Below are 27,616 nucleotides of genomic sequence, written 5' to 3' on the forward strand. Positions count from 1 at the left end.
GGTTTCTGGCTGACTCAGCAAGTAATGTTCTACCTAGGCGAAGTTCTTCTCATTGCTGCAGTCTGAAACCAAACACATAAAGTAAATCCATCACGTTTAGCTTTGTTGTTGTTTTGGGTTTTTTTTTTTTTGAGATGGAGTCTCGCTCTGTCACCCAGGCTGCAGTGCAGTGATGTGATCTCGGCTCACTGCAGTCTCTTGCCTCCCAGGTTCAAGCGATTCTGCCTCAGCCTCCCAAGTAGCTGGGATTATAGCACCCACCACCATGCCTGGCTAAGTTTTGTATTATTATTATTATTATTAGTAGTAGTAGTAGTAGTAGTAGTAGTAGAGACGGGGTTTCACCATGTTGGCCAGGCTGGTTTTGAACTCCTGACCTCAAGTGATCCACCTGCCTCAGCCTCGAAAAGGGCTGGGATTACAGGTATGAGCCACTGCTCCTGGCCTAAGACAAGTTTCGCCTTGAAGAAACTTTCAAACTCTCTTCCAAAATGGCTGTACTGTTTTGCATTCTTACCAGAATGAGAATTCTTGCTGCTCTGCCTTCTTGCCAGTAATTGGTATTGCCACTTATTTGGATTTTAGCTATTCTAATAGGTGGAAATAAAATTTTAAAGAAAGGATCTTGATGCATAATGCCACATTTATTTTCAGAAAGTTTGTAAAGATCTGGAGTAACTTTTGTTCCTATACTCTTTTGTTTCCCACATTTCATCAGGTGCAAAGGTTATACTGATTCTTTTTTTGTTGTTGTTGAGACAAGGTCTCACTCTGTCACCCAGGCTGGCGAGTAGTGGTGCGATCATAGCTCACTGTAGCCTTGACCTCCTGGGCTCAAGCAATCCTCCCATCTCAACCTCCCAAGTAGCTGGGATTACAGGTACACACCTTCATGCTTGGCTACCTTTTTTTTTTTTTTTGTAGAGATGGGGAGTCTTGCTTTGTTGCCCAGGCTGGTCTCAAACTCCTGGGCTCAAGTGATCCTCCTGCCTTGGCCTTCCAAAGTGCTGGGATTACAGGCATGAGCAACTGTGCCTGGCCTTCATGCTGATTACACTTATTGACAGTTTCTTTTTCTCCATTCTGAAAGCCACTTCCCTAATCCGGTGTTCATTATCTCATACCTGGGCAAAAAGCTGCAGCCAGATTGCTTGTTTCCTATACTCCAGTATCTCCTTGTTCTAACCCAATTTACTCAATTCAGCTAAAACAAAAAAAATTTGTAATCTTCCTTTAACAATTTTTATCTTGATAACTTTGCTTTTCAAAAACTATGGTGGGTGGCCTATTGAACCAAATTTATGTATTTATTTTTAGTTTTGTAGAGATAGGGGTCTTGTTATTTTGCCCAGGCTGGTCTCAAACTCCTGGGCTCAAGCAATCCTCCTATGTTGGCCTCCCAATATGCTGGGATTACAAGTGTGAGCCACTGCTCCTGGCCTGAGAAGGATATCCAAAAACCTAATAACATGGTTTGTGTATGAGAGGAGGTCTAGGTATTTAGTGGGGAAAGTAAAAATACTCTTTTCCTCATTTTATATTCTTTTTTTTTTTTTTTTAGTAGAGATGGGGTTTCACCGTGTTAGCCAGGATGGTCTTGATCTCCTGACCTCGTGATCCACCCACCTCGGCCTCCCAAAGTGCTGGGATTACAGGCGTGAGCCACTGCGCCCGGCCCATTTTATTTTTTTCCACATGCCTGCTGTGTCAAATTGTTTTGTTCTTTTTGAAATTTGAACCATGTGAATGTATTAACTATCAGATTTTTTTTTTTTTTTTTTTGAGACAGAGTCTTACTCTGTTGCCCAGGCTGGAGTGCAGTGGCACGATCTTGGCTCACTGCAGTCTCTGCCTCCTGGGCTCAAGCAATTCTCCTGCCTCAGCCTCCCGAGTGGCTGGGATTACAGGGGCCCACCACCACACCTGGCTAATTTGTGTAAACTATTAGATTTTTTAGTGTGAAATTCCATGGTCTAAGAAACTAACAATATAGTTGGAGAAACCAGAAGCCAAGTTTTAAATGTTTCCGACTATTACAAGGGAGGAAGATATATTTGATGGTAGTCAGGGATAACTTCACCTAGGGTGCTGATTAGCAGATTTATAAGAAGGATATAATGGTTGAAGCATGTTTACCTGATTGATGAATTTCCTCTGCTTTTGAGGTTGCCATGAAATCGATGTAATATAGTGGGAAGAGCATGGGTTTTGGGATCAAGCAGAAAAAAATTCAAATCCCAGCTTTTCTATATACTGGCCTTATAACCTTGGGCAAGTTATTTAACAATTTTGAAGTTTCAACTTCCTCATCTATAAAATGGGTAAAATCTGAACAGGATCATTATAAAGGTTAAATGACCTCCAAGTGCAACAAATATGTTGGTTTACTTCTTATATAGATAGGCTGAACTGAGATGGATTGGCATATAGGAATAAAATGTCTGGAGAAAGTGCAGGTTGCATGTGAAACAACTTCATGTAGCTAAAGTCCCTGCATCTATAATTTAGTTTGTCAATCTCATATTATGGGATTTGAAGCCTCTTATTATCTCAGAAGTTTTAGAAACCCTTGGGCTAGCTGGGCACAGTGGCTAACACCTATAATCTCAGCATTTTGGGAGGCCGAGGCAGGAGGACTGCTTGAACCCAGGGGTTAGAGGCCAGCAGCCTGAGTAACATAGGGAGACCTCCGTCTCCACAAATAATTAAAAAAAAAAATAGCTGGGCATAGTGGTCCACTCCTGTGGTCCCAGCTTTGGGAAGCTAAGGTGGGAGAATCGCTTGAGCCTGCGAGGTCGAGACTGCAGTGAGCAGGTGATTGCACCACTGCACTTCAGCCCCGGTGACAGGGTGAGAACCTGTCTCAAAAAAACAAAATAACAAAATAAAAATCCTTTGGCTATACAGTTTTTACGGGTTTTTTTTTTTTTTTTTTTTTTGAGATGGAGTCTTGCTCTGTCGCCCAGGCTGGAGTGCAGTGTTGAGATCTTGGCTCACTGCAAGCTCTGCCTCCCAGGTTCACGCCATTCTCCTGCCTCAGCCTCCTGAGTAGCTGGGACTACAGGTGCCCGCCACCAGGCCCAGCTAATTTTTTTTGTATTTTTAGTAGAGACGAGGTTTCACCATGTTAGCCAGTATGGCCTCAATCTCCTGACCTCGTGATCCACCCGCCTGGGCCTCCCAAAGTGCTGGGATTACAGGCGTGAGCCACCGTGCCCAGCCACGTGTTTTTTATCCTTCTTGATCTGAAAGATGGTCAAAACACAGTGCTTTGAAACACATTATAAGTAGACTCTAAATATTTCCACTGGCTTTTTTTTTCTTTTCTTCTTTATTCCATAGAGACTCAAAATTGCCAATGCTGACTATATTTCAAGTCCATGGCAGGTTATTGGGAAAAGTTTTCAATTAGCAATAATCATGCCTTTGGCTATGATACTGTCACTGAGCAAATCTCCACTCCATTTTTTTTTTCTTGAGACAGAGTCTCGCTCTGTCACCCAGGCTGGAGTGCAATGGCATGATCTCAGCTCACTGCAACCTCTGCCTCCCGGATTCAAGCGATTCTCCTGCCTCAGCCTCCTGAGTAGCTGGGATTACAGGTGCGCACCACCATGCCCAGCTAATTTTTGTATTTTTAGTAGAAACGGGGTTTCACCATGTTGATCAGGCTGGTCTCGAACTCCTGACCTTGTGATCCACCTGCCTCAGCCTCCTAAAGTGCTGGGATTACAGGCATGAGCCCCCACACCCAGCCTACTTTTTGTATTTTTAGTAGAGACAGGGTTTCACCATGTTGGCCAGGATGGTCTTGAACTCCTGACTTCAAGTGATCCACCCGCCTCAGCCTTCCAAAGTGCTGGGATTACAGGCATGAGCCACCATACCTGGCCTGAGTGTGATTTTATTTATTTGTCAAATGTATCACTTGATATTGTGATGATTTATCAATGAGTTTTCAAATTTTAAAACCATAGGAATGTAGTATATATGGAACTATTGAATCACATTTTCTTTTTTTTGAGACAAAGTTTCACTCTTGTTGCCCAGGCTTAAGTGCCATGGTGTGATCTTGGCTCACTGCAACCTCTGCCTCCCAGGTGCAAGCAATTCTCCCGCCTCAGCCTCCTGAGTAGCTGGGATTATAGGCGTGCACCACCACGCCTGGCTAATTTTTTGTATTTTTCGTAGAGACAGGGTTTCATCGTGTTGGCCAGGCTGGTCTTCAACTCCTGACCTCAGGTGATCCACCCGCCTTGACATCCCAAAGTACTGGGATTACAGGCGTGAGCCACCATGCCCAGCCATTAAATCACATTTAATAAAGACTCTATATAGCAGTCACCAAAATACAGGAGACTAGGAGTTCCTAATTCCCATACTACTGTCAAACTACTGACAAGTATCTCAAGTAAAGGTCCTGGTGAAACAAAGATTATTGCTCAATCACATTTCTTTAGCTATACTCGGGGTTAGTTGCTAGGCACTGAGTAAAGAGAGGTTTTCTTCCCTCTCAAATAAATTGAGAAAAATGTATATATATCCAGATTTCCTTTCCCTGTGTCCTTGAGAGTCATTGTATTTGTTTAAAGAATTTAATGAGTTTGTTCAGGGAGTTGCATCAGAAATTATTTTTGTATCAGTAGTAAGCATGACAAGTAGTTCCTTTGTAATGCTGTACCAGTCAATACCTGTTTTTGCCTAAGGATGTATCCATACCAATTCTGGATAATCCAGCTTTGAAGTGGGTTGGGCAGTGCTAGGTTTCTTTTGTTGGTGTTATTAGTTTGGGTTGTGACTTAGTCACACATGCCTTGAAAACTTAACAGCACTGAGGATATAGGCTAATTAAGTTCCACAAATGCTAACTAAAGCCAGTGTACATAGCATTTACATTAAAATAGTTCTCTAGAATAGGTACAAGACTTTTTTTTTTACATTTTCTACAACTTATTTATTATCTAGAAAGAACATTTAACAAACACGTTCTGCTCATAGAAAACACTATCCTTTACATGTGAAATGTCAAAACGAGCAATTACTAAGCCAAAGAAATGTTTATGATCTTCAAAATGTTTTTTAAATAAATGTTTGGCAGAATCCACTTTCAAAGTCATTTTAAAAATCATTATATTCTTATAAAACTTTAAGATCCCAGTTTAAGGATAACGAAATATTAAATATTGCACAGTTGAGATATATAAAGGCCTTTGTTAAAGTTGTAACAGAGAAGAAAATGACTTTTTTTTTTTTTTTTTTTGAGACTGAGTCTTGCTCTGTCGCCAGGCTGGAGTGCAGTGGTGCGATCTCGGTTCACTGCAACCTCCGCCTCCTGGGTTCAAGCGATTCTCGTACCTCAGCCACCCGAGTAGCTGGGATTACACGCACGCGCCGCCACACTTGGCTAATTTTTGTATTTTTAGTAGAGACGGGGTTTCACCATGTTGGCCAGGATGGTCTCCATCTCCTGACCTCGTGATCCGCTCACCTCTGCCTCCCAAAGTGCTGGGATTACAGGTGTGAGCCACTGCGATCGGCCATTTTTTTTTTCAGCCAAATTCTGTTATCATATGGACATTCTCTGGGTCAAAAGATATTTTCCATACAAACCACCAGACTCCTTTTTTGGTCATCTCTGATTAAAGAATTAGATGGAAACAGTTTTTTTTTAATTTAATTTAATTTTTTTTTTTAGACAGGGCACCGCTCTGTTGCTCAGGCTGGAGTTCAGTGGCACGATCTCGGCTCATTGCAACCTCCATCTCCCAGGCTCAGGGGATCCCTCCCACCTCAGCCTCCTGAGTAGCTGGAATTACAGGCATGCACCACCATGCTGGGCTAATTTTTTTTTTTTTTTTTTTTTTTTTGAGACGATGTCTTGCTCTGTCGCCTAACCTGGAGTACAGTGGCACGATCTTGGCCCACTGCAACCTTCGCCTCCTGGGTTCAAGTGATTCTCCTGCCTCAGCTTCCCGAGTAGCTGGGATTACAGGCATGCACCACCACATCTGGCTAATTTTTGTATTTTTAGTATAGACGGAGTTTCACCATGTTGGCCAGGCTGGTCTCGAACTCCTGACCTCAAATGATCCGCCCACCTAGGCCTCCCAAAGTGCTGGGACTACAGGCGTGAGTCACCGCGCCCAGCTCAATTTTTGTATTTTTGGTAGAGACGGGGTTTCACCATGTTGCCTAGGATGGTCTCGAACTCCTGGGCTCAAATGATCCGCCCGCCTCAACATCCCATATTGTTGGGATTACAGGCGCGAGCCACGGCGCCCGCTATAGAATCTGAGCATTTTTAAACCCCCTCTTTATTGACAAGATAAAGACAGAGATAGAGAGATGGATATAGGCAGGAAGAGATCTCCTTAGAGGAGGGAAGGCCACCACAGGTAGCCTTGTTTTGCACCACACAGATCTGATTAGAACTAGAATTAGTTGGGCTGGCAGGACTCAGGGGCGAGCAGAGACTTCCTGAAGGAAGAGGAGACAATAACTAGCAAAAATGAGTCTTTCCTGTAAGTTTGGGACTTTGCTAAGCGCTATGTTATCATCTAATTTATTCATAACAACAACCCAATGAGGAAGGTACTAATATTACTCCCATTTCACAAAGGAGCGAGTTGAAAGTCACAAAAATGAAACAGCAAACGCGCCGAAGTCAGGCAGCAAATAAGTGGCGGCACCAGAACTCGAAACTGCCTCGGAGCATGGACTCTTCACCACCCCGTTCCACCTTGAGGTCGGATTCCGCACGCCGTTCGCGGCATTCCCACCTTCCTACGTGGGACAGTTCCCGGTACTGAGGCCTGGCGCTGTCCAGCCCTCAGGCCCGCAGCCGTCCGCAAGCAGGAGAACGCGGCCCCGCCGGGCGATCCTGCCCGAAGGCGCCCGAACTGCGGCACGCGGCCGGGTCCTGGCGGGCGGGTCGAGTCTCCCCAAGGCGGCCATCCCAAGCAGCTCCCCGGGTGTCCCTCAGACCCGCGCGCTGGGCTCAACTCAGAAAGGCGGGAGGCGCGAAGCGAGATTGGCCTTGCCCCTCGACTTTCCCCTCACCGCTCCCCGTCCTCTATTCCCTCCCAAATAGCCCCGAGCAAATAGTTACGCCTCTTCACCTGTCCCAGAGGTGGTGACTGCTCTAGTGACTGACGCTACGCTCCTCCAACCAGGCAATGGCAGGAAGGTGGAGCCTCCCTAAGACTGATGGCTTCCTTTCTCCAATCCCGGTGCAGCTATTCTTCGGCCATAGTCTCGGCGCCCAGCGGAGAGCGACAGGTGGGAGCTGCGTTACTTCGGCGCCTCTTGCATCCTTGACGTACAAGTTTCACCAAGCGCAGGGTGAAGTCTACTCCAAATTTGACCAATTCTTGCGGGTCATCACTTCAGCAGTCATTTTATTCAGAAGTGGAAATTTCCCGGCCTTTTCCCGTCACCTCAGATGAGGGCGGGATCAATGGTACTCTCACAGGCCAATTGTACCACGCGACGTCCCGCGACAAAGTGACCGACACTTTATGGCGCCAATGAATTCTCCCATTGTTCGGGGTCACTATGACTGACCACAAGGCCAACTAATCCACTTTAAGGTCGTGACGCGATAGTCAGACGGGTTGGCCAATAGACATAGGAAAAGACCGGAAGTCAGCTGGTGAAGGGTGGGAGGCGGGTGTTCGCAACCGCCTAGGCCTGCGCGGGTCAACGCAGCTTGGCGGCTGCGAGCCAGCGAGCGGCGCGTGACGAAGAGCCTGAGCGACGGGTCACTTTGGCCAATGATCTGCAGCCGCCAGGGTATTGCAGCCAGTGGCGAGTCGAGGGGGCGGGAGGCAGCAGGTTAGGCAGTGAGAAGTTAGTGGCGCTGCTGGGACGGGGGGAAGGAGACGCTTCTTCCTCTTGCCGTTCCTCTCGTCCCCGAGATCAGCGGCGGCAGTGACCGCGAGTGGGTCGGCGCCGTCTCGGGCTCCGCGTGCGAACAATGCTGACTGATGGCGGAGGCGGCGGCACCTCCTTTGAGGAGGACCTGGACTCTGTGGCTCCGCGATCCGCCCCAGCTGGGGCCTCGGAGCCGCCTCCGCCGGGAGGGGTCGGTCTGGGGATCCGCACCGTGAGGCTCTTTGGGGAGGCCGGGCCAGCGTCGGGAGTCGGCGGCAGCGGCGGCAGCGGTGCGGGCGGAGGGGACGCGGCGCTGGATTTCAAGTTGGCGGCTGCCGTGCTGAGGACCGGGGGTGGAGGTGGTGCCTCTGGCAGTGACGAGGACGAAGTGTCCGAGGTAAGGCTCCAGGACCCTCGCCTCCCACACAGTGTGAGGCGTGAATTCTCTTTGGGTCGGCTCTGGGCCGGGGCCATCCTCGCGCTTCCCTGGTGGAGTCCTTCTGTGACAGCGGTAGGCTCCATGGCGGCGGTAGCCGCGGTGAGGGCCTAGTGAGCCCTCGGCTTACTCTTTAGCTCGAGCGGGACAGGTTCCCGTCACCATTCGTAGACTCACAATAGGGAGTCCTTTGGTCTCTGAGCTTCGCGCGGGAACAGGGACTCCTCAGGCTGCCTCCCGCCCACCCTGCTTTGGAGTTGGGGGTGGGGGGCGGGGTCTTGCCAGAGTCCCTGCCCTTGGTACTGAGAGAGACAAACAGAGACAGAGACAGAGCTGGTGCAAAGATCGTTTCTCTTCTTTGCCTCTCCTCAGAGTTGAGGGATACGTTTATTTGCCTTCTGCCTTGTGTGTGTGTTACCTGTGTGCTTAAGGACGGTTCTTATTTTCCCTCTTCAGTTTGAGACAGGTTTGAGTATTAGGGATCTCTTGGCTTTTACCCTGAAAAATCACGTGACTCCTCCTTCTGGGACCTTTTGTGAAGTTAGACAGGAAAAGGAAGTTCCAGGGCATCCCTGAGCTTCGGAATAGCTGGGTAGCTGAACTCGGAGGTTTTAGGCTTGGAGAAAGTGGGGCAACCTGTGGAAACCTCTTCTTTTTTTTTTTTTTTTTTTTTTGAGATGGAGTTTCGCTCTTGTTGTCCACGCTAGAGTACAATGGTGTGATCTCAGCTCACTGCAACCTCCGCCTCCCGGGTTCAAGCGATTCTCCTGCCTCAGCCTCCCGAGTAGCTGGGATGACAGGCGTGTGCCACCACGCCCGACTAATTTTGTATTTTTATTAGATACGGGGTTTCATCATGTTGGTCAGGCTGGTCTCGAGCTCCTGACCTCAGGTGATCCGCCCGCCTCGGCCTCCTAAAGTGCTGGGATTACAGGTATGAGCCACCGTGCCCGGCTGGACACCTTCACTCTGCCTTTGCAGTGAAGTCCCTCATTTCTTTGACTCTTCTGTGTGTACTCTAATGTGTACACATTTTTAGGTCTGAGCAACCTGGGATGGTAGGCATTACCTTCTTTTGGGTTCTGGGGAAAAAGGGGCGGGTTTTTTTTTTTTGAGATGGAGTTTCGCACTGTCGCCAGGCTGGAGTGCAGTGGCGCGATCTCGGCACACTGCAACCTCTCTGCCTCCCGGGTTCAAGCGATTCCCCTGCCTTAGCCTCCCGAGTAGCTGGGACTACAGGCGCGTGCCACCACTCCCGGCTAATATTTTGTATTTTTTAGTAAAGACAGGGTTTCACCATGTTGTCCAGGATGGTCTCGATCTCCTGACCTTGTGATCCCAAGGGGCGGTATTTTATGTGTATACTTTTTTCTGTTGACTGTGGCTTGCGTAGAGTACTGTACCGTGATTGTTTTAAGTGCTCAGAGTATTTCTTCTATTTTGGTTCTGAGGTGCCTGATTTGTCACCTGTGACCAGTTATTTTAACCTCTGGTCTTGGTGTTAAAGTACAGGAATTTCTCTGTGTGTACTAACAATCCTGGTTCTTGGATTTGAGAGGAATAAGGAGAAATTATTTGTGGGTTACAGACTGCAGTTAGTATACTGTCTTATCATTCTAGGTCTGAACAGGGTTTTATTTAATATCTAAAACCTTAGTACATTCTGACCCTAACATTTTGCTTTGGAAAAAAAGTGTGTGGGTTATAAGGCGGGTAGTCCCTTGAATGTCTACGTCTTTGAATTTCATGGTAAGGGAAATAACTTCTAAGCCAAGGTGAGAGAAATGTTTTATTTGAGTAGGCAGTTATGGGGAAAGACTCTGGAGTATCCCTACTCTTGGTCTTGTGGAAGGCTTTATTTTATCCTTTCAGTGAAACGTGAGAGATTAAGCTAGAACACAGTACCTTTTAGCTAGGAAATGAAGTGTGGGGGATATCCTTAGACTAAAGATTAGAGCTTATTTTCTTTGAAACTTGTAAATGAGAATCTGAAAGAGTTTGCTTTGGTCTAAATGTGATAGAAAAAGGGGACCTTGATTTTCTTGACCATTTTTACATAATTGTCATGGGTGGGATGAAAGGTCACTCATTTGCCTTTTTTAATTTTAATTTTTTTTTTTTTTTGAGACTGTGTCTTGCTCTTGTCACCCAGGCTGGAGCGCGGTGGCTCAATCTCGGCTCACTGCAACCCCCGTCTCCCAGGTTCAAGCTATTCTCCTGCCTCAGCCTTCCTAGTAACTGGGATTCCAGGTGCCTGCTACCACGACTGGCTAATTTTTTTGTATTTTTAGTAGAGACGAGGTTTTACCATGTTGGCCAGGTTGGTCTCAAACTCCTGACCTCAGGTGATCGCCGTCCCAGCGTGCTGGGATTACAGGCATGAGCCACCACGCCCGGCCTTAATTTTTTTTTTTTTTTTTTTTTTTTTGAGACAGGTTTTGCTATGTTGTCCAGGCTAGCCTCAAACTCCTGGGCTCGGATGGTCCTCCTACCTCAGCCTCCTAAGTAGCTGGGACTATAGGCACACAACACTGTGCCTGGCAACCATTTGTTTTTTTATAAGTAATAGTCTTAAATTTCTTCACAGGTAGAGCACTAGTGTGCCCCCAAAGTCATAAATTTCTCTCTCTCTTTCTGACTGTGCGTGTGTGTGTGTGTGTGTGTGTGTGTGTGTGTGTGTAATGGTCTTTGGAGTCTCCATACCATGTAATTAAAGCTATGGGCAGAATCCATGCCTTTTGTATTTTTGAAGCTTATTGTAGAAGTCATGTGTTGGTGATTCCTATACCCACTTAGTGGTGGCTAATGTTAGAAGAACCCCATATTCTCCTGTTTACTTATGTTTTCTGTGCCTAAAAGGATTTAGAGGTTAAGAGTACATGTAGACCTCATTTTTGGAATGGAAGTTTCTAGGATACCCACTTTAGCCTAATCTAAGATGGTGCTTAGTGGGTGTATAGATGCTTTCTTAATCTGTGTAAGCAGGAAATTTTTTTGGGTCCTGTTTCTCCCATATCACATAGAGAGGAAATTCTTGGAGTATCTAGTCTTTATAGTATGTGTGGTAGAGTATAGTCTGTGCCTTTGTGAATAAAATGACCTGTTTTGGCCAAGCAAAAATTTTCCCTTTTCTTTTTCTGTCTGACAGGATGAGCTGTCTTCTTTTATTATTATTGCCTTTGAATTTTCAGTGTGAAAAGGTAACAGTGTTCTTCAAAAAATACTCATGTAATTGGCATTTGATGAATAATACTAAAATCCTCAGTTTCATCTTTCCTAAATATTTTGTTTATTTTTATTTATTTTTTTGAGACAGGGTCTCATTCTGTCACCCAGGCTGGAGTGCAGTGGCACGATCTCGGCTCACTGCAACCTCCACCTCCTGGGTTCAAGCGATTCTTCTGTCTCACCCTCCTGAGTAGCTAGGATTACAGATATCCACCACCACTCCCAGGTAATTTTTATATTTTTGGTAGAGACAGCGTTTTGTCACGTTGGCCAGGCTGGTCTCAAACTTCTGGCCTCAAGTGATTCTCCCACCTTGGTTTCCCAAAGTGTTGGGATTACAGGCATGAGCCACCATACCTGGCCTTCATTTTTCCTAAATATTTATAACCACCGGGCATGGTGGCTCACGCCTGTAATCACAGCACTTTGGGAGGCCAAGGCGGGTGGATCAGCTGAGGTCAGGAGTTGGAGACCAGCCTGGCCAACATGGCAAAATTCTGTCTCTATTAAAACAAAAAATTAGCTGGGCTTGGTGGAGGGCGCCTGTAGTCTGAGTTACTCAGGAGGCTGAGGGAGGAGAATCGCCTCCTCCAGGCGGCAGAGGTTGCAGTGAGCCGAGATCTCGCCACTGCCCTCCAGCCAGGGTGACAGAAAGAGACTCTGTCTCAAAAAAAAAAAAAAATTAAATTAAAATATTTTAGAAACAAGTACCTAGACATCCAGAAAGATGATGAATTGGTGTGTAGTTTGGGAGTGAAGTTTGTCTTGTTCCTCAAATGGGGCAGGATTAGGTGAGAAATAAGAAATGTGGAGCCCTAGTATTTTTGCTCTAGAATTAGTTGGTCTTCTACATTTTGTGTACAGAGGAGTAGACACTCTAAGGACCTCTTTATATTTAATATCAGAGCCAAGAGCTGAGAAAAAACAAGCTACTCTTTCTTGCTGGCCAAGCAAAAGACCTTTTGGTTAGAGGAATGGACTCACATCTTTCAGTACATTTTTTTTTTTTTTGAGATGGAGTCTTGTCTCCCAGGCTGGCACGATCTCAGCTCACTGCAGCCTCTGCTTCCTGGGTTCAAGTGATTCTCCTGGCTCAGTAGTGAGATTACAAGTGCGTGCCACCATGCCTGGCTAATTTTTCTATCTTTAGTAGAGATAGGTGTTTCACCGTATTGGCCAGGCTGTTCTTGAACTCCTGACCTCAGGTGATCTGCTCGCCTAGGTCTCCCAAAGTGCTGGGATTACAGGCGTGAGCCACCCTTTTGTTATTTTAAACATTGGGGTAAATACCTGCTTCATATTTCTTCAGGCATTCTTAGCATGTTTCTTAGCTATCTAAATAGGCCTTGATTAGAAGAGCTAGCACTGCATTGAATCCTATTGAGAAATGTATCCATGTTCAGAATAGAGGTCAGGTTACAAGTTTCTTAAAAACCACTTTAGGCCTGGTACGGTGGCTAACGCCTGTAATCCCAGCACTTTGGGAGGCCGAGGTGGGTGGATCACAAGATCAGGAGTTCGAGACCAGTCTGACCAACATGGTGAAACCCCATCTCTACTAAAAAACAAAAATTAGGTGGGCGTGGTGGCACGTACCTGCAATCTCAGCCTACTCAGGAGGCTGAGGCAGGAGAATTGCTTGAACCTGGGAGGCGGAAGTTGCAGTGAGCTGAGATCGCGTCACTGCACTCCAGCCTGGGCGACAGAGTGAGACTCCGTCTCAAAAAAAAAAAACACTTTAAAAAATGATTTTTATTTTAAATTTTTATTTATTTATTTATTTATTTTGAGATTAGGATTACAGGTGTGAGCCACCACACCCACCCTATTTTTATTTATGTATTTATTTTTAGAGATGGGCTTTCACTCTGTCACCCAGGCTGGAATGCGGTGGCATGATCATAGTTCACTGCAACCTCGAATTCCTGGGCTCAAGCAATCCTACTGCCTCAGCCTCCCAAAGAGCTAGGTCTAACTAGGGGTGTACTCCACCACTCCACCTGATTTAAAAAAAAAAGTGTTGCCCAGGCTAGTCTTGAACTCCTGGCCTCAAGGGATCCTCCTGCCTTGGCCTCCGAAAATGCAGAGATTACAAGTTGTAAGCCACTGTGCCTGACCGAAAAACCAATTTTTAAATTTTAATTTCAGAATTGTGGTCTTTTAATTTTTTTAGCAAATCGAAATAAAAATACAATTTCTAAAGAAAAGATTGTGTGAGACATGGTTTTTAATTTTTGTCTTAAGAATGAATGTGTGTGTGTATATGTGTGTGTGTGTGACAGCCTCCTTTTAAAATTATTACAAAAGTGGCCGGGCGTGGTGGCTCACACCTGTAATCCCACCACTTTGGGAGGCCAAGGAGGATGGATCATCTGAGGTCAGGAGTTTGAGACCAGCCTCACCAACATGGTGAAAGCCTGTCTCTACTAAAAATACAAAAATTAGCTGGGCATGGTGGCAGGTGCCTGTAATCCCAGCCACTTGGGAGGCTGAGGCAGGAGAATCGCTTGAACCTGGGAGACGGAGGCTGCAGTCAGCCAAGATCATACCACTGCACTCCAGTCTGGGTAACAGAGCAAGACTCCATCTCAAAAAATTGGAAAATAATAAAATTATTACAAAATAGTCACTTGTTGAAAAACTCAACAATATAGATAGTAGGTATAAGGGGAAAGGTAAAAGTGCTTCTTCCCATCCCCATTAATTCTTCAAATTCTACCCTTCAAGGTAACCAATATTAAAATTTTTCGTTCAGTAAATTTTCTAGGCCTATCTTTCTGTGTATATGTGTATATACGTTCATATACACATACTTTAAAGGCATATCAAATTTAAAAGTGTAGCTTTATATCACACTGAGGTTTGTTTCTTGAAGCAGGTGCTGTATTTACAATTATATAAAAGCACGCAGAAATTGTATTTAGCTCTGAAAATATAGCACAAGCTTTGTAGGGATTCCTTTTTCCCTGAAAATTACTTTTAACGTCAAAAGCAAAAGCCATACAGAAATCCCATCCTGATTTTCTCCAGTAGGTAAGGAGTTGGGTCATATCCTTTAAGATTGCTTATGATCTATATATAATCTATTTTTTAATTTTTAATTAATTTTTTTTTACTGTTATGTTTTTTGAGAGATGGGGATCTCGCTTTTTTGCCCAGGCTGGCTGTTGCCCTGGTTACACAGTGCAGTGGCATGGTCATAACTCTCTGTGGTCTCCAACTCCTGGGCTCAAGCAATCCTTCTGCTTCAGCCTCCCAAGTAGTCAGGACCACAGGGGACTATAAGTGTGCACCACCATACTTGGCTAATATGATGTATGATCTAGAGCAGAGTTTCTCAAGAGCAACATATAGACATTTTGGTACAGAGAATTCTTTGTTGTGAGGGGCTCTCCTGTGCATTAGAAGCATCCCTGGCCTCTACCCACTAGATGCCAGTAGAACTCGATTATGATAGCCAAAAATTGTTCAGACGTTGCCAAATGTCTCCGAGGGACAAAATCACTCCTAGTTGAGAGCCACCGGTCTAGAGGCCACTCTTGTCAGGAATGGTAGTTTTGTTATACTCTGTATTCAAACTTAAGGTAAACAAGGTGAGTCACTGCTTTTAATAGCACCTCAGGGCTTACGCTTATAACCTGAACAAGGGAGAAATAGAAGGTACTGAAAGGTTTAATGTAAAACTAGCATGCACTGCTGTAAATTTTCTATGGTAAATGTATCATTTTGGGGAACTTTCACTTAAAATATATTATTTTTCAAAAAGTTCAGTTGTCCATGAAAATGAATTTTTAAAAAACTTTTATGGGGACTTCCAGTTTGTTCAAGGTAGAAATGCTTTATTCCATAAATTATCATTTGTAGTGATAACATAGGAAATATAACTTTGTATTCTAGTGGGCTAATTTTGGAGACTTTGGAAATGTTTATTGAATAAAAAGAGTTATATGTTATTACTGTAACAAGTTTTTTTTTTTTTTTTTGAGTCAGAGGAGCCTTGCTTTGTCACCCAGGCTGGAGTGCAGTGGCACTATCTCGGCTCACTGCAACCTCCACCTCCTGGGTTCAAGCAATTCTCCTGCCTCAGCCTCCCGAGTAGCTGGGACTACAGGCGCGTGCCACCACGCTCGGCTAATTTTTTGTATTTTTAGTAGAGACGGTGTTTCACTGTGTTACCCAGGATGGTCTCGGTCTCCTGACCTTGTGATCCACCTGCCTTGGCCTCCCAAAGTGCTGGGATTACAGGTGTGAGCCACTGCACTCGGCCACAATTTTTTGTATATTGCACAAATATCAACCTTTCACAAGCTTCATGATGTAAAGCCTTAAGACTTTACATATAAAATGATGCATTGATAAGTATATTTATGTGAATGGTGGGGTTGATGCAGAGTTGATTAGTATGGGTGGAGGAAAACTTTTTGGGAAACTTTAAGTATGAGAGGTTTTTGTTGTTATTATTTAGTATATTTTCAATAGATAGTTACATTCATATAGTTCATAAGTCAAAGTAATATAAGGGCAGATACAGTGAAGTCTCAGTCTCACCCTGCTCCCACATACCTTGCTCTTTATACTTTTAATAAAAGTATTATATAGCCTTTCAGAATTTCTTTATGAAAATACACCTATGTGTATTTTCCCTATTGTTACACAGATGGTAAGATGCTACTCATGTGAAATTTTTAAATGGTAAATTTGAGAGGGATTTAGACTTTTTTGAAAAATTAAAGTGATAAATTATGTTATGAATGAAGGTTGGAGGTGAGTTTAAGCACATTCCTTTCTGAGTCTATTTGTTAGTAGAGTGCTGATTGACTAGATGAACTCAAAATCAGTTCTGGCCTTCTGATTCGGTGATCACTAATATAAATAACATATGTTACTTTAAAGGAAAGCAAAACAGTTTTAAACAGTTTTAGCCTTGAATTGGCAAGTAAACAAAATAAATGACAAGTTTACCAAATTTTTTTTTTGGCCAAATTTACTTTCTCAGAACCAAAGTTGTAATAAATAAAATCAATTCTTTTTTTAAACCCACTATAAAGGAACTGTTTCAATGTATCTGTCTTCACAGACCTTATTGATCACATTTCCCTCTCCTATTGCTTGTCTATAGAGTCATAGAATCTTGGTGATAATCCTATCTCATCTCATTTTTAGGTAACTGCTACCATTTATTGAATGCTTATTATATGCCAGTACCGTACTAGATACTTTCGTTATTTTATTTAATCGTTTCATCACCCCTTTGAGGTAGGTATTATCTACATTTTTATAGATGAATAAGTGTAGGCTCAGAGAGTTTTTAGAGTAATGAATCTAAAAAACAAAAAAATGGTTAAAATGTTATATGGCTAGTGACTGGTAAAGGTGGGATTTGAATGTGATACTGAATTCAGAGCCCATACTATTGTTATTTTGCTTCAAATTAAGAAATATGTAGTTTTTGGTTACCAAATGCTGTTTTTTAAATAAATCATTGTTTAGTTCCTATTGAAGTTTTCACAGATGTAAAGTAAAATGGAGAAAATAAGCAGGATGTAGTGAAATTCTAATGAAGCTATTTTTTTCCAGTTTTTTCTATTTTGACAAATACTCTTTCTACTTTTACAAAATGAATTTTTAAAACTATCTGTACTTGACAGAATATCAACTGGAAACTTCAGCTGGGACCCTGGATAAAAGCCTCAGAAGTCTGGGAACTGTTGAGCTAAATGACTTGCCCAGATCACGCAGTTAATGTGTAGCAGTCAAGACTGAAAAATAGGCCATCTGATTCCCATTCTAGTTACCCTACCTTCCAGATTCTCCTAACTTTCTTTTGATGCATTATATTAATGAGTTTAATTAGTTGCTTATAAATGCCTCTTTCAAACTAGTATAGTTTATAATCTGTAGTTGATCTTGTTGGAAAAGTTTTTTTTTTTTTTTGGCTGTTTTTTTTTGGTTTGTTTGAGAACGGAGTCTCACTCTGTTGCCCAGGCTGGAGTGCAATGGTGCAGTCTCGGCTCACTGCAACCTCTGCCTCCTGGGTTCAAGATTCTCCTGCCTCAGCCTCCTGAGTAGCTGGAATTATAGGCACCTGCCACCATACCCAGCTAATTTTTTTTTGTATTTTTAGTAGAGATGGGGTTTCACCATGTTGGCCAGGCTGGTCTCGAACGCCTGACCTCAGACTATCTGCCCACCTCAGCCTCCCAAAGTGCTGGGATTATAGGCTTGAGCCACTGTGCCTGGCCTTTTTTTTTTTTTTTTTTTTTTTTTTTTGAGACAAGGTCCTATTATGTCACCCAAGCTGGAGTGCCGTGGTGCAGGAGTGCAGTGGTGCACGATCACGTGGTGCGATCACGGCTCAGGCAGCCTTGACCTTCTGGGCTCAAGCGATCCTCCCCCGCTTCAGCCTCCCAAGTGTCTGGGGCCACAGGCGCACACCACCGTACCCTGCTAATTTTTAAATTAAATTTAATTAATTAATTAATTTTTTCCGACACACAGTCTTAGTTGCCCAGGCTGGAGTGCAGTGGCGGATCTCGGCTCACTGCAATCTCCGCCTTCTGGGTTCAGGCAATTCTCCTGCCTTAGCCTCCCAAGTAGCTAGGATTACAGGTGCGTGCCACCATGCCCCGCTAATTTTTTGTATTTTTAGTAGAGATGGGGTTTCACCATCTTGACCAGGCTGGTCTCAAACTCCTGACCTTGTGATCTGCCTGCCTCCCAAAGTGCTGCGATTACAGGCGTGAACCACCGTGCCCGGCTATTTTTTTTGTAGTTACGAGGTCTCATTATGTTGTCCAGGCTGGTCTCAAACTCCTGGGCTCAAGGGATCCTCCTGCAGTGGCCTCCCAGAGGGCCAAGATTACAGGCATGAGCTACCACGCCCGGCCAGAAAAGTTTTATATTTTTTAATGAAATTACTGTCATGTAAATCAGCATAAGAGAGTGTACCACTAGAATATAGGAGGAGCACTATTCTAAAGAAGTTTTGTAATGAACTTAATTGGAAAGTTCAGAGCTTTCATTATTCATTTAAAAAGGATTAAGAAATAATTAAAACCACTGAAATAGAAAGGCATATGCCCAACTTTGCAGCTTTGCCAATATGGGAAATATTTGTTTTACAATATTGTTATAGTCTAATGATTTTGTAAAAATTGTAATCTGCTTTTCTATTGATAGTTATAGACAGTGCATGGTTCCTGTGAGTAAAGATCAATTGACTTATGATGATTGACTAGTTTACCTTTCTTCCTGCCAAGTTTACCTAAACCAGGAAGAAAGTAAGGTTGTATATAAAAAAATTTGTTGGACTGAAATTTAGCAACTATTTGTGAAAGAGCACATTTTGCTCTTCCTCTGCTACATAGACTTCTGTTCTCACAAAGTTTTCCGCTTACTGAGTAGATACTGTTTTCAGTAGTAGAAAGGATGTTTTTTAAAAAAAATGTAGATATCCCACTATATCCTAGTGATTGATTCATCTGTATTAGTATGCAATTTTGAAAAGAGAAAGGCAAGTATACCCCTAGAGGTTACCCCTAAGAACCAACTAAGAACCAAAGAGTTAAACAAGAAAACAGTTTATTAAGTTGCCAAGGTAAGTTTGATGTGTTTAAAAGTTTACAGTGAGGACAATTAGATTGAGAATGAGTTTGTTTTTTAGATTTTGGTGAAATAGTCATAACATAAGATCTATCATTTTAACCATTTTTTTGTTTTTGTTTTAAAATTGTGGTAGAATACGTATATATAACATAAACGTTACCATTTTAATCACATTTATACTTTAACCACTGTACATGTATATTAAATGTACAGTTCAGTGGCATTAAGTGTATTTACGTTGTTGTGCAACCTTCACCATCAACCATCTCCAGAACTTTTTCATCTTCCAAACTGAAATTCTGTACTTGTTAAACAATAATTCTCCCATTCTCCCTTCCCCCAACCCCTAGCAACTACCATTCTACGTTTTCTCTCTGTGAATTTTACTACTTATATAATTGGAATCATGCAGTATTTGTCCTTCTGTGACTGGCTTTGTTCTCTTAGCATAATGTCTTCAGGGTTAATCCAGTTGTTGCTTGTGTCAAAATTTTATTCTTTTAAAGTTAAATAAATTCAATTGTGTGTGTATATGTATATGTGTGTGTGTATATATGTACACACACACACACTCCCCATATTTTATTTATCTGTTCATCTGGGTTTTTTTGTTTCTTTTTTTTTTTTTTGGAGATGGAGTCTTGCTCTGTCACCCAGGCTGGAGTGCAGTGGCACTATCTCAGCTCACTGCAACCTCCACCTCCTGGGTTCAAGCGATTCTCCTGCTTCAGCCTCCCGAGTAGCTGAGACTACAGGAGTGCACCACCATGCCTGGCTAATTTTTGTATTTTTAGTAGAGATGGGGTTTTGCTATGTAGGCCAGGCTTGTCTCAAACTCCTGACCTCATGTGATCCACCCGCCTCGACCTCCTAAAGTGCTGGGATTACAGGTGTGAGCCACTGTGCCCAGTCTATCTGTTCATCTGTTGATGGACACTTGGATTGCTTCCACAATTGGGCTATTATGAATAATGCTGTTATGAACATAGATATGCAAATATATCTTTGAGGCCTGCATTCAATTATTTTAGGTATATACCCAGAAATGGAATTGCTGGATCATATGGTAATTCTATTTTTAATTTTTTGAGGAACTGCAATACTGTGTTCTATAGCAGCTATATCATTTGACATTCCTAACAGCAAAGCACAAGGAAGGGTTCTAATTTCTCCATATTCTAGCCAACAGTTATTTATGTTTGTTTTTTGATAATAGCCATTCTAATGGGTATGAAGTGGTATTTCATTGTGGTTTTGATTTGTATTTCCCTAATGATTAGTAGTGTTAAGCATCTTTTCGTATGCTTATTGGCCATTTCTGTATCTTTGGTGAAATGTCTATTCAAATCCGTTGTACATTTAAAAAGAAACTGTATTGCCGATTAGGCACAGTGGCTCACGCCTGTAGTCCCAGCACTTTGGGAGGCTGAGGCACAAGATCATCTGAGCCCAGGAGTTCAGAACCAGCCTGGGCAATATAGGAAACCCTGTCTCTCCAAAAAGTAAAAAAAATTAGCCAGGCATGGTGGCACATGCCTGTAGTCCCAGCTACTCAAGAGGCTGAGGTGGGAGGATTGCTTGGGCCTGTGTGGTCGAGGCTGCAATAAGCTGTGACTGCCACTGTCACTGCACTCCAGCCTGGGTGACAAGAGTGAGACCCTGTCTCAAAAAAAAAAAATTGTATTGTTTGTTTTTTATTGTTTAGTTGTAGGAATTCTTTATATATTCTGGATATTAATCCCTTATCAGATACATAATTAACAAATATTTGCCGTCATTCTGTGGCTTGTCATTTCATTCTGTTGCTGTAGTGTCCTTTCATGAACAAAAGTTTCTAATTTTGATGAACCTAATTTATCTGTTTTTTATTTTGTCGTATGCTTATGATGTCGTGAAATTATTGCCATCTCCAATGTCATGAAGATTTTCAGGCGTGGTGGTTCACGCCTGTAATCCCAGCACTTTGGGAGGCTGAGGCGGGCGGATCACAAGGTCAGGAGTTTGGGACCAGCCTGACCAACATGGTGAAATCCCATCTCTACTAAAAAATACAAAAATTAGCCGGGCATGGTGGCGCCTGCCTGTAATCCCGGCTACTCAGGAGGCTGAGGCAGGAGGATTGCTTGAACCTGGGAGGCGGAGGTTGCAGTGAGCTGAGATCTTGCCACTGCACTCCAGCCTGGGTGACAGAGTGAGACTTTGTCTCAAGAAAAAAGAGTTTTATAGTCTAAGCTTTTAAATTTACGCCTTTGATACTTTTTTTTTTTTTGAAATGGAGTCTTGCTCTGTCGCCCAGGCTGGAATGTAGTGGTGCAGTCTTGGCTCACTGTAACCTCCACCTCCTGGGTTCAAGCGATTCTCCTGCCTCAACCTCCCAAGTAGCTGGGATTATAGGTGCGCACCACGACGCCCAGCTAATTTTTGTATTTTTAGTAGATAGGGGGTTTGCCATGTTGGCCAGGCTCGTCTTGAACTCCTGACCTCAAGTGATCCACCTGCCTCTGCCTCCCAAAGTGCTGGGATTACAGGCCTCAGCCACCGCACCCAGCTGCCTTTGATACATTTTGAGTTAATTTTTAAAAATTTATTTTTATTTATTTATTTTATTATACTTTAAGTTCTAGGGTACATGTGCACTACGTGCAGGTTTGTTACATTTGTACACGTGTGCCATGTTGGTGTGCTGCACCCATTAACTTGTCATTTACATTAGGTATATTTCCTAATGTTATCCCTTCCCTCTCCCCTGACCCCACGACAGGCCCCGATGTGTGATGTTCCCCACCCTGTGTCCAAGTGTTCTCATTGTTCAATTGCCACCTATGAGTGAGAATGTGCGGTGTCTGGTTTTCTGTCCTTGCAATAGTTTGCTCAGAATGATGGTTTCCAGCTTCATCCATGTCCCTACAAAGGATACAAACTCATCCTTTCTTATGGCTGCATAGTATTCCATGGTATACATGTGGTACATTTTCTTAATCCAGTCTATCATTGATGGACATTTGGGTTGGTTCCAAGTCTTTGCTATTGTGAATAGTGCTGCAGTAAACATACGTGTGCATGTGTCTTTATAGCAGCATGATTTATAATCCTTTGGGTATATACCCAGTAATGGGATGACTGGGTCAAATGGTATTTCTAGTTCTAGATCCTTGAGGAATCACCAAGTTAATTTTTGTATATGGTATAAGGTAAGGTCCAATTTCATGCTTTTGCTTGTGGATATCCAGTTTTTTAGCACCATTTGTTAAAGACCATTATTTTCCCATTGAATGGCCTTGGCATCCTTGTCAAAAATCAATTGACTATATATAAGTGGGTTTACTTTCTTGACTCTCTGATCTATTCCATTGGTCTATATGTCTGTCTCTTTGCCACCATCCTCTTTTGATTACTGTAGCTTTGTAGTAAGTTGAAATTAGGAAGCATTAGTCTTTCAAATTTGTTCTTTTTTTAATTTTAATTTTTTATAGAGATGAGGTCTTACTATGTTGTCCAGGCTGGTCTCAAACTCCTGGCCTCAAGTGATCCTCCCACCGTGGCCTCCTAAAATGCTGGGATTACAAGTGTGAGGCACCATGCCTAACCTGTTCTTCTTTTTTAAGATTATTTTGACTATTCTGGGTCTCTTGAGATCCCATATTAATTTTAGGATGGGTTTTTTTTTTTTAAATTTCTGCAAGAAGTGCCATTGAGATTCAATAGGGATTGCATTGAATCTATAGATTGTTTTGGATGAGAAAAACTTTTAATACAAATTTTATGTAATTGTTTTATTATAATAATTATTAGCAAATCAAAGGACTTGATCTTGACAAAATATTAAAAAGCATCTGTGATGGAGAGGCTGCCAGAGCAGTCAACTGATGTTCTCCCCGAAGCCATTGAACCCAAAATAACATGGGATGTTTACTTTGAGTATATGTTTTTGAAATATAATCCTTATTTTTTCCTGATTTATCCTCATATTGACTAATTTGTGAGTGATCAGGATATGTCATATATTGGTTAAATGCTAGAAAGAATATTCTTTATCCTTTATATGATTAGATATGAGCTCAGTCTTGGAAAAATCATCTCAATATGGTATTAAACTTAGATAAATGAACCTGTAGTTATCGTTATGATAAAGGAGCAAATCCCAAAAGGGACAGTAGTGGATACATTCTCTTTTTTTTTCGGTTATTATTTATGTATTTATTTAATTAAAAAAATTTTTAATTACTAAATTTTTAAAAATTTTTACATTAATTTTTTTAAATTAAAAATTTTTTAATTTAATTAATAATTAATTAATTAAAGACAGCGTCTCTGTCACTCAGGCTTGAGTGTAGTGGCACGATCTTGGCTTACTGCAACCTCCGCCTCCAGAGCTCAAGCCATCCTCCCACCTCGGCCTCCTAAGTATAGCTGGGCCTATAGGTGCTTGCCACCATGTCTGGCTAATTTTTGTATTTTTTGTTTGCCACGTTGCCCAGGCTGGTGGTCCTGAACCTCCTGAGCTCAAGCAGTCTGCCTGCGTCGGCCTCCCAGAGTGCTGGGATTACAGGCATGCGCCACTGCACCCAACCCAGTTACTTTTTATTTTGATACAATTTCAAACTTACTGGAAAGTTGTAAGAATAGTACAAGTAATACAAGGCACTTTTCCCATATATTCTTTTTTTTTTTTTTTTTTGAGACGGAGTCTCGCTCTGTCGCTCAGGCTGGAGTGGAGTGGCACAGTCTTGGCTCACTGCAACCTCTGCCTCCTGGGTTCAAGCAATTCTCCTGCCTCAGCCCCCCGAGTAGCTGGGATTACAGACGCCTGCCACCACGCCCGGTTAGTTTTTTTGTATTTTTAGTAGAGATGGGGTTTCACCATGTTGTCCAGGCCAGTCTCAAACTCCCGACCTTAGGTGATCTGCCCTCCTCGGCCTCCCAAAGTGCTGGGATTACAGGTGTGAGCCACCGGGTCTGGCCTTCTTCTTTTTTTTTTTTTGGTGAGATAGGATCTCACTGTTACCTAACCTGGAGTTAAGTGGCACAGTCACGGTTCACTGCAGCCTCAACCTCCCCAGGCTCAGGTGATCCACTTCAGCCTCCTCAGTAGCTGGGACTACAGATGTGCACCACTACACTGGCTAATTTGTTTTTTGTATTTTTTGTAGAGTCAGGGTTTTGTCATGTTGCCCAGGCTGGTCTCAAATTCCTGAGCTCAAGCAGTCCTCCTGCGTTGGCCTCCCAAAGTGTTGGGATTACTGGTGTGAGCCACTAAGCCTGGCCCATTGGTTTTTAATATATTCACAAAGTTGTATGACCATCAACTAACTATTCTAAAACACTTTAATCACTCCCAAAAGAAGCCGTGTACTCCTTAGCAGTCTTTTCCCATTCTCACCTTCCCCCAGCCCCTCATAATCACTAATCCACTTTCTGTCTGTATGTATTTGCCTAATCTGGGCATTTCATGTAAACAGAATCATATAATATGTGGTTATTTGTGCCTGATTTCTTTCACTTAACATATTGTTTTCAAGATTTCTACAACATTGTAGCAGGTATCAATACTTTCTGTTTTGTTTTTGAGTCCGAGTCTTGCTCTGTCACCCAGGCTGCAGTGCAGTGGGGCAGTCATATCTCATTGCAGCCTCCAGTTCCTGGGCTCAAGTGATTCTCGTGCCTCAGCCTCGCGAATAGCTGGGATTACAGGCATGTGCCAACACTACTGGCTAATTTTTGTATTTTTAGTAGAGATGGGGTTTCACCATGTTGCCCAGGCTGGTCTCGAACTCCTGGCCTCTAGTGATCCACCTGCCTTGGCCTCCCAAAGTGCTGGAGTTATAGGCATGAGCCATCATACCCGTCCTACTGCCAGTTCTCTGCAGCTGTACTATTTAACATTCCTACCAGCAGTGTACAAGAGTTCCATTCTTCTCATCTTCACTAACATTTGTTATTTTTCTTTCTTTTCTTTTTTTTTTTATTACAGCCATTCTAGTGAGTGTGAGGTGGTATCTAATTGTGGTTTTGATTTGCATTTCCCTAATGATTAATGATGTTGAGCATCTTTTCATGTGCTTATTGGTCATATGTATATCTTTGAAGAAATATCTATTCAAATATTTTTCCTATTGATTGGGGTTTTTTTTATAGCTATGTGTTTGTTTTTTCTTTTCTTTTTTTTTATTTGTTTTAGGAAAAAAATTCTGGATGCTAGTTCCTTAACAGATCCATGATTTGCAAATATTTTCTCCCATTCTGTGAGTTGTCTTCATTTTCTTTCTTTCTTTTTTGTTTTTGTTTTTGAGATGGTCTCACTCTATCACCCAGGCTGGAATGTAGTTGCCCAATCATACCTCACTGAAGCCTCAAACTCCTGGGTTCAAGTGATCCTCCGACCTCAGCTTCCGGAATAGTTGGGACTACCAGCACGTGCCACTGTGCCTGGCTGATTTTTAATTATTTTGTAGATATGGAGTATCAGTATATTGCCCAGACTGGTCTTGAGGTCTTGAACTCCTAAGCTCAAGTGATTCTCCTGCCTGTCTTTTCTTTCTTTCTCTCTCTCTTTCTTTCTTTCTCTCTCTCTTTCTTTCTTTCTCTCTCTCTTTCTTTCTCTCTCTCTTTCTTTCTCTCTCTCTCTCTTTTCTTTCTTTCTCTTTCTTTCTTTCTTTCTTTCTTTCTTTCTTTCTTTCTTTCTTTCTTTCTTTCTTTCTTTCTTTCGTCCTTCCTTCCTTCCTTCCTTCCTTCTTTCCTTCCTTCCCCCTCCCCTCCCCACCCCTCCCATCCCCTTCCCTCCCCTCTCCTCTCCTCTCCTCCCCTCCCCTCCTCTCCCCTCTCCACATGGTCTCCCTCCCTCTGTTGCCCAGGCTGGACTGTAGTTGCTCCATCATGGCTCACTGCAGCCTCAGCCTCTCAGGCGCAAACAGTTCTCCCCTCAGCCTCCCAAGTAGCTGGACTACAGGTGCACACCACCATGCCCAGCTAATTTTACTGTTTGTACAGACGAGGTCTCACCATTTTGCCCAGGCTGTTCTCAAACTCCTGGCCTCAGGCAGTCCTCCCGCCTTGGCCTCTCAAAGTGCTGGGATTATACGCATGAGCCACCATACCCAGACTTGTCTTCACTTTCTTGTGTCACTTGAAGTTTAAAAATTTTGGTGATGCCCAATTTATATATTTATCTTTTTGCTTGTGCTCTTATTGTCGTGTCTAAGAAACCATTGCGTAATCCAAGATAACAAAGATTTATGATTTATGCCTGTTTTCTTCTGATACTTGCATAGTTTTAGCTCTTACATTTGGGTCTTTGATCCAATTCAAGTTAATTTTTATGTATAAGGTGTGAGGTAGAGGTCTAACTTGATTCTTTTGAATGTGCATACCCAGTTTTTTCAGCATAATTTGTTGAAAAGACTATTTCTATCCCCCTTGAATTGTCTTTGCACCCTTTTCAAAAATCAGTTGACTACATGTGAGGGTTTATTTCTGGACTGTCTATTCTATTCATTGGTCTATATGTCTCCCTATGCCAGTTCCACACTGTCTTGATTACTATAGCTTTTTGCAGTAAGTTTTGAAATGAGAAAGTGTAAGTCTTCTGACTTTGTTATTTTTCATTATTGTTTTGGTTATTCTGGGTTATTGGTTATATTTTTGTTCTCTTGATGTGGTCTTTAGGAGAGGTATAGTAGGAGGTGTTTAGTATGATGCAGAATTTGTGGTAATAGACAAATGATTCAACCCCCTCCTTCCCACTTCCATAACATTCTAGCTCTTGAAATTTCTGTACCTCTCTATATGCTATAGGTGGGGAGAAATTCATGTAATTTAAACCATGTAATTTAAATTTGCCAGACTGCTAGGAGAACAAGTTGTAGTATCAGTGTTTATTTTCCTTTTTTTAACCCGTTTACCCTGTGCATCCCCTCTCTCACAAAGCCTGAGTATATGTTTTAGAAGAGATAAGACTGAAGAGGAAGGAGATGGTTGGTTTGGGTAGTTGTCTTCTGAGTGGACTAGTCTCCAAGAAGAATATGGACAGAATTTCTTTTTCCAGGACAATAAACAAATGGATAATTGAAATACACTATCAAACATGGTAATTAGAGTTTTTACTTTTTTTTTTTTTTTTTTTTGAGACAGTTTCGCTCTTGTCGCCCAGGCCGGTGTGCAGTGGCGTGATCTCGGCTCACTGCAACCTCTGCTTCCTGGGTTCAAGCAATTCTCCTACCTCACCCTCCTAAGTAGCTGGGATTACAGGCGCCCACCACCACGCCCAGCTAATTTTTTGTATTTTTTTTAGCAGAGTTGGGGTTTCACCATGTTGGGCAGGCTGGTCTCGAACTCCTGACCTCAGGTGATCTGCCTGCCTCTGTGTCCCAAGGTGCTGGGATTACGGGCGTCAGCCACCGCGCCTGGCCTAGAGTGGATTTATTTATTTACAATTATTTATTTAGAGCCTACTATTTGTTAAGCTTTGTGCTAGGCTTT

At 42.8% G+C, this 27,616-nt stretch overlaps 1 protein-coding gene and 1 pseudogene across 7 annotated transcripts in view; one reads left to right on the top strand and one right to left on the bottom strand.

Annotated features, from left to right (window-relative positions):
- Positions 1-3,334: 3,334 nt before the first annotated feature.
- LOC112133684 (U4 spliceosomal RNA) lies at positions 3,335-3,456 on the bottom strand (annotated as a pseudogene).
- A 4,459-nt stretch (positions 3,457-7,915) lies between these two features.
- Positions 7,916-27,616, top strand: part of ANKHD1 (ankyrin repeat and KH domain containing 1) — a 129,399-nt gene continuing 109,698 nt past the window's right edge. For all 7 annotated transcript variants that reach the window (XM_024247080.3, XM_063724500.1, XM_024247082.3 and 4 more), the window contains exon 1: positions 7,916-8,269. In XM_024247080.3, the coding sequence (XP_024102848.1) occupies positions 7,976-8,269 (294 nt within the window). In that variant the 5' untranslated portion in view covers positions 7,916-7,975. The remainder of the gene's footprint in view (positions 8,270-27,616) is intronic.

Source organism: Pongo abelii, chromosome 4 (genome assembly GCF_028885655.2).
Source record: "Pongo abelii isolate AG06213 chromosome 4, NHGRI_mPonAbe1-v2.0_pri, whole genome shotgun sequence".
Lineage (NCBI taxonomy): Eukaryota > Metazoa > Chordata > Mammalia > Primates > Hominidae > Pongo > Pongo abelii.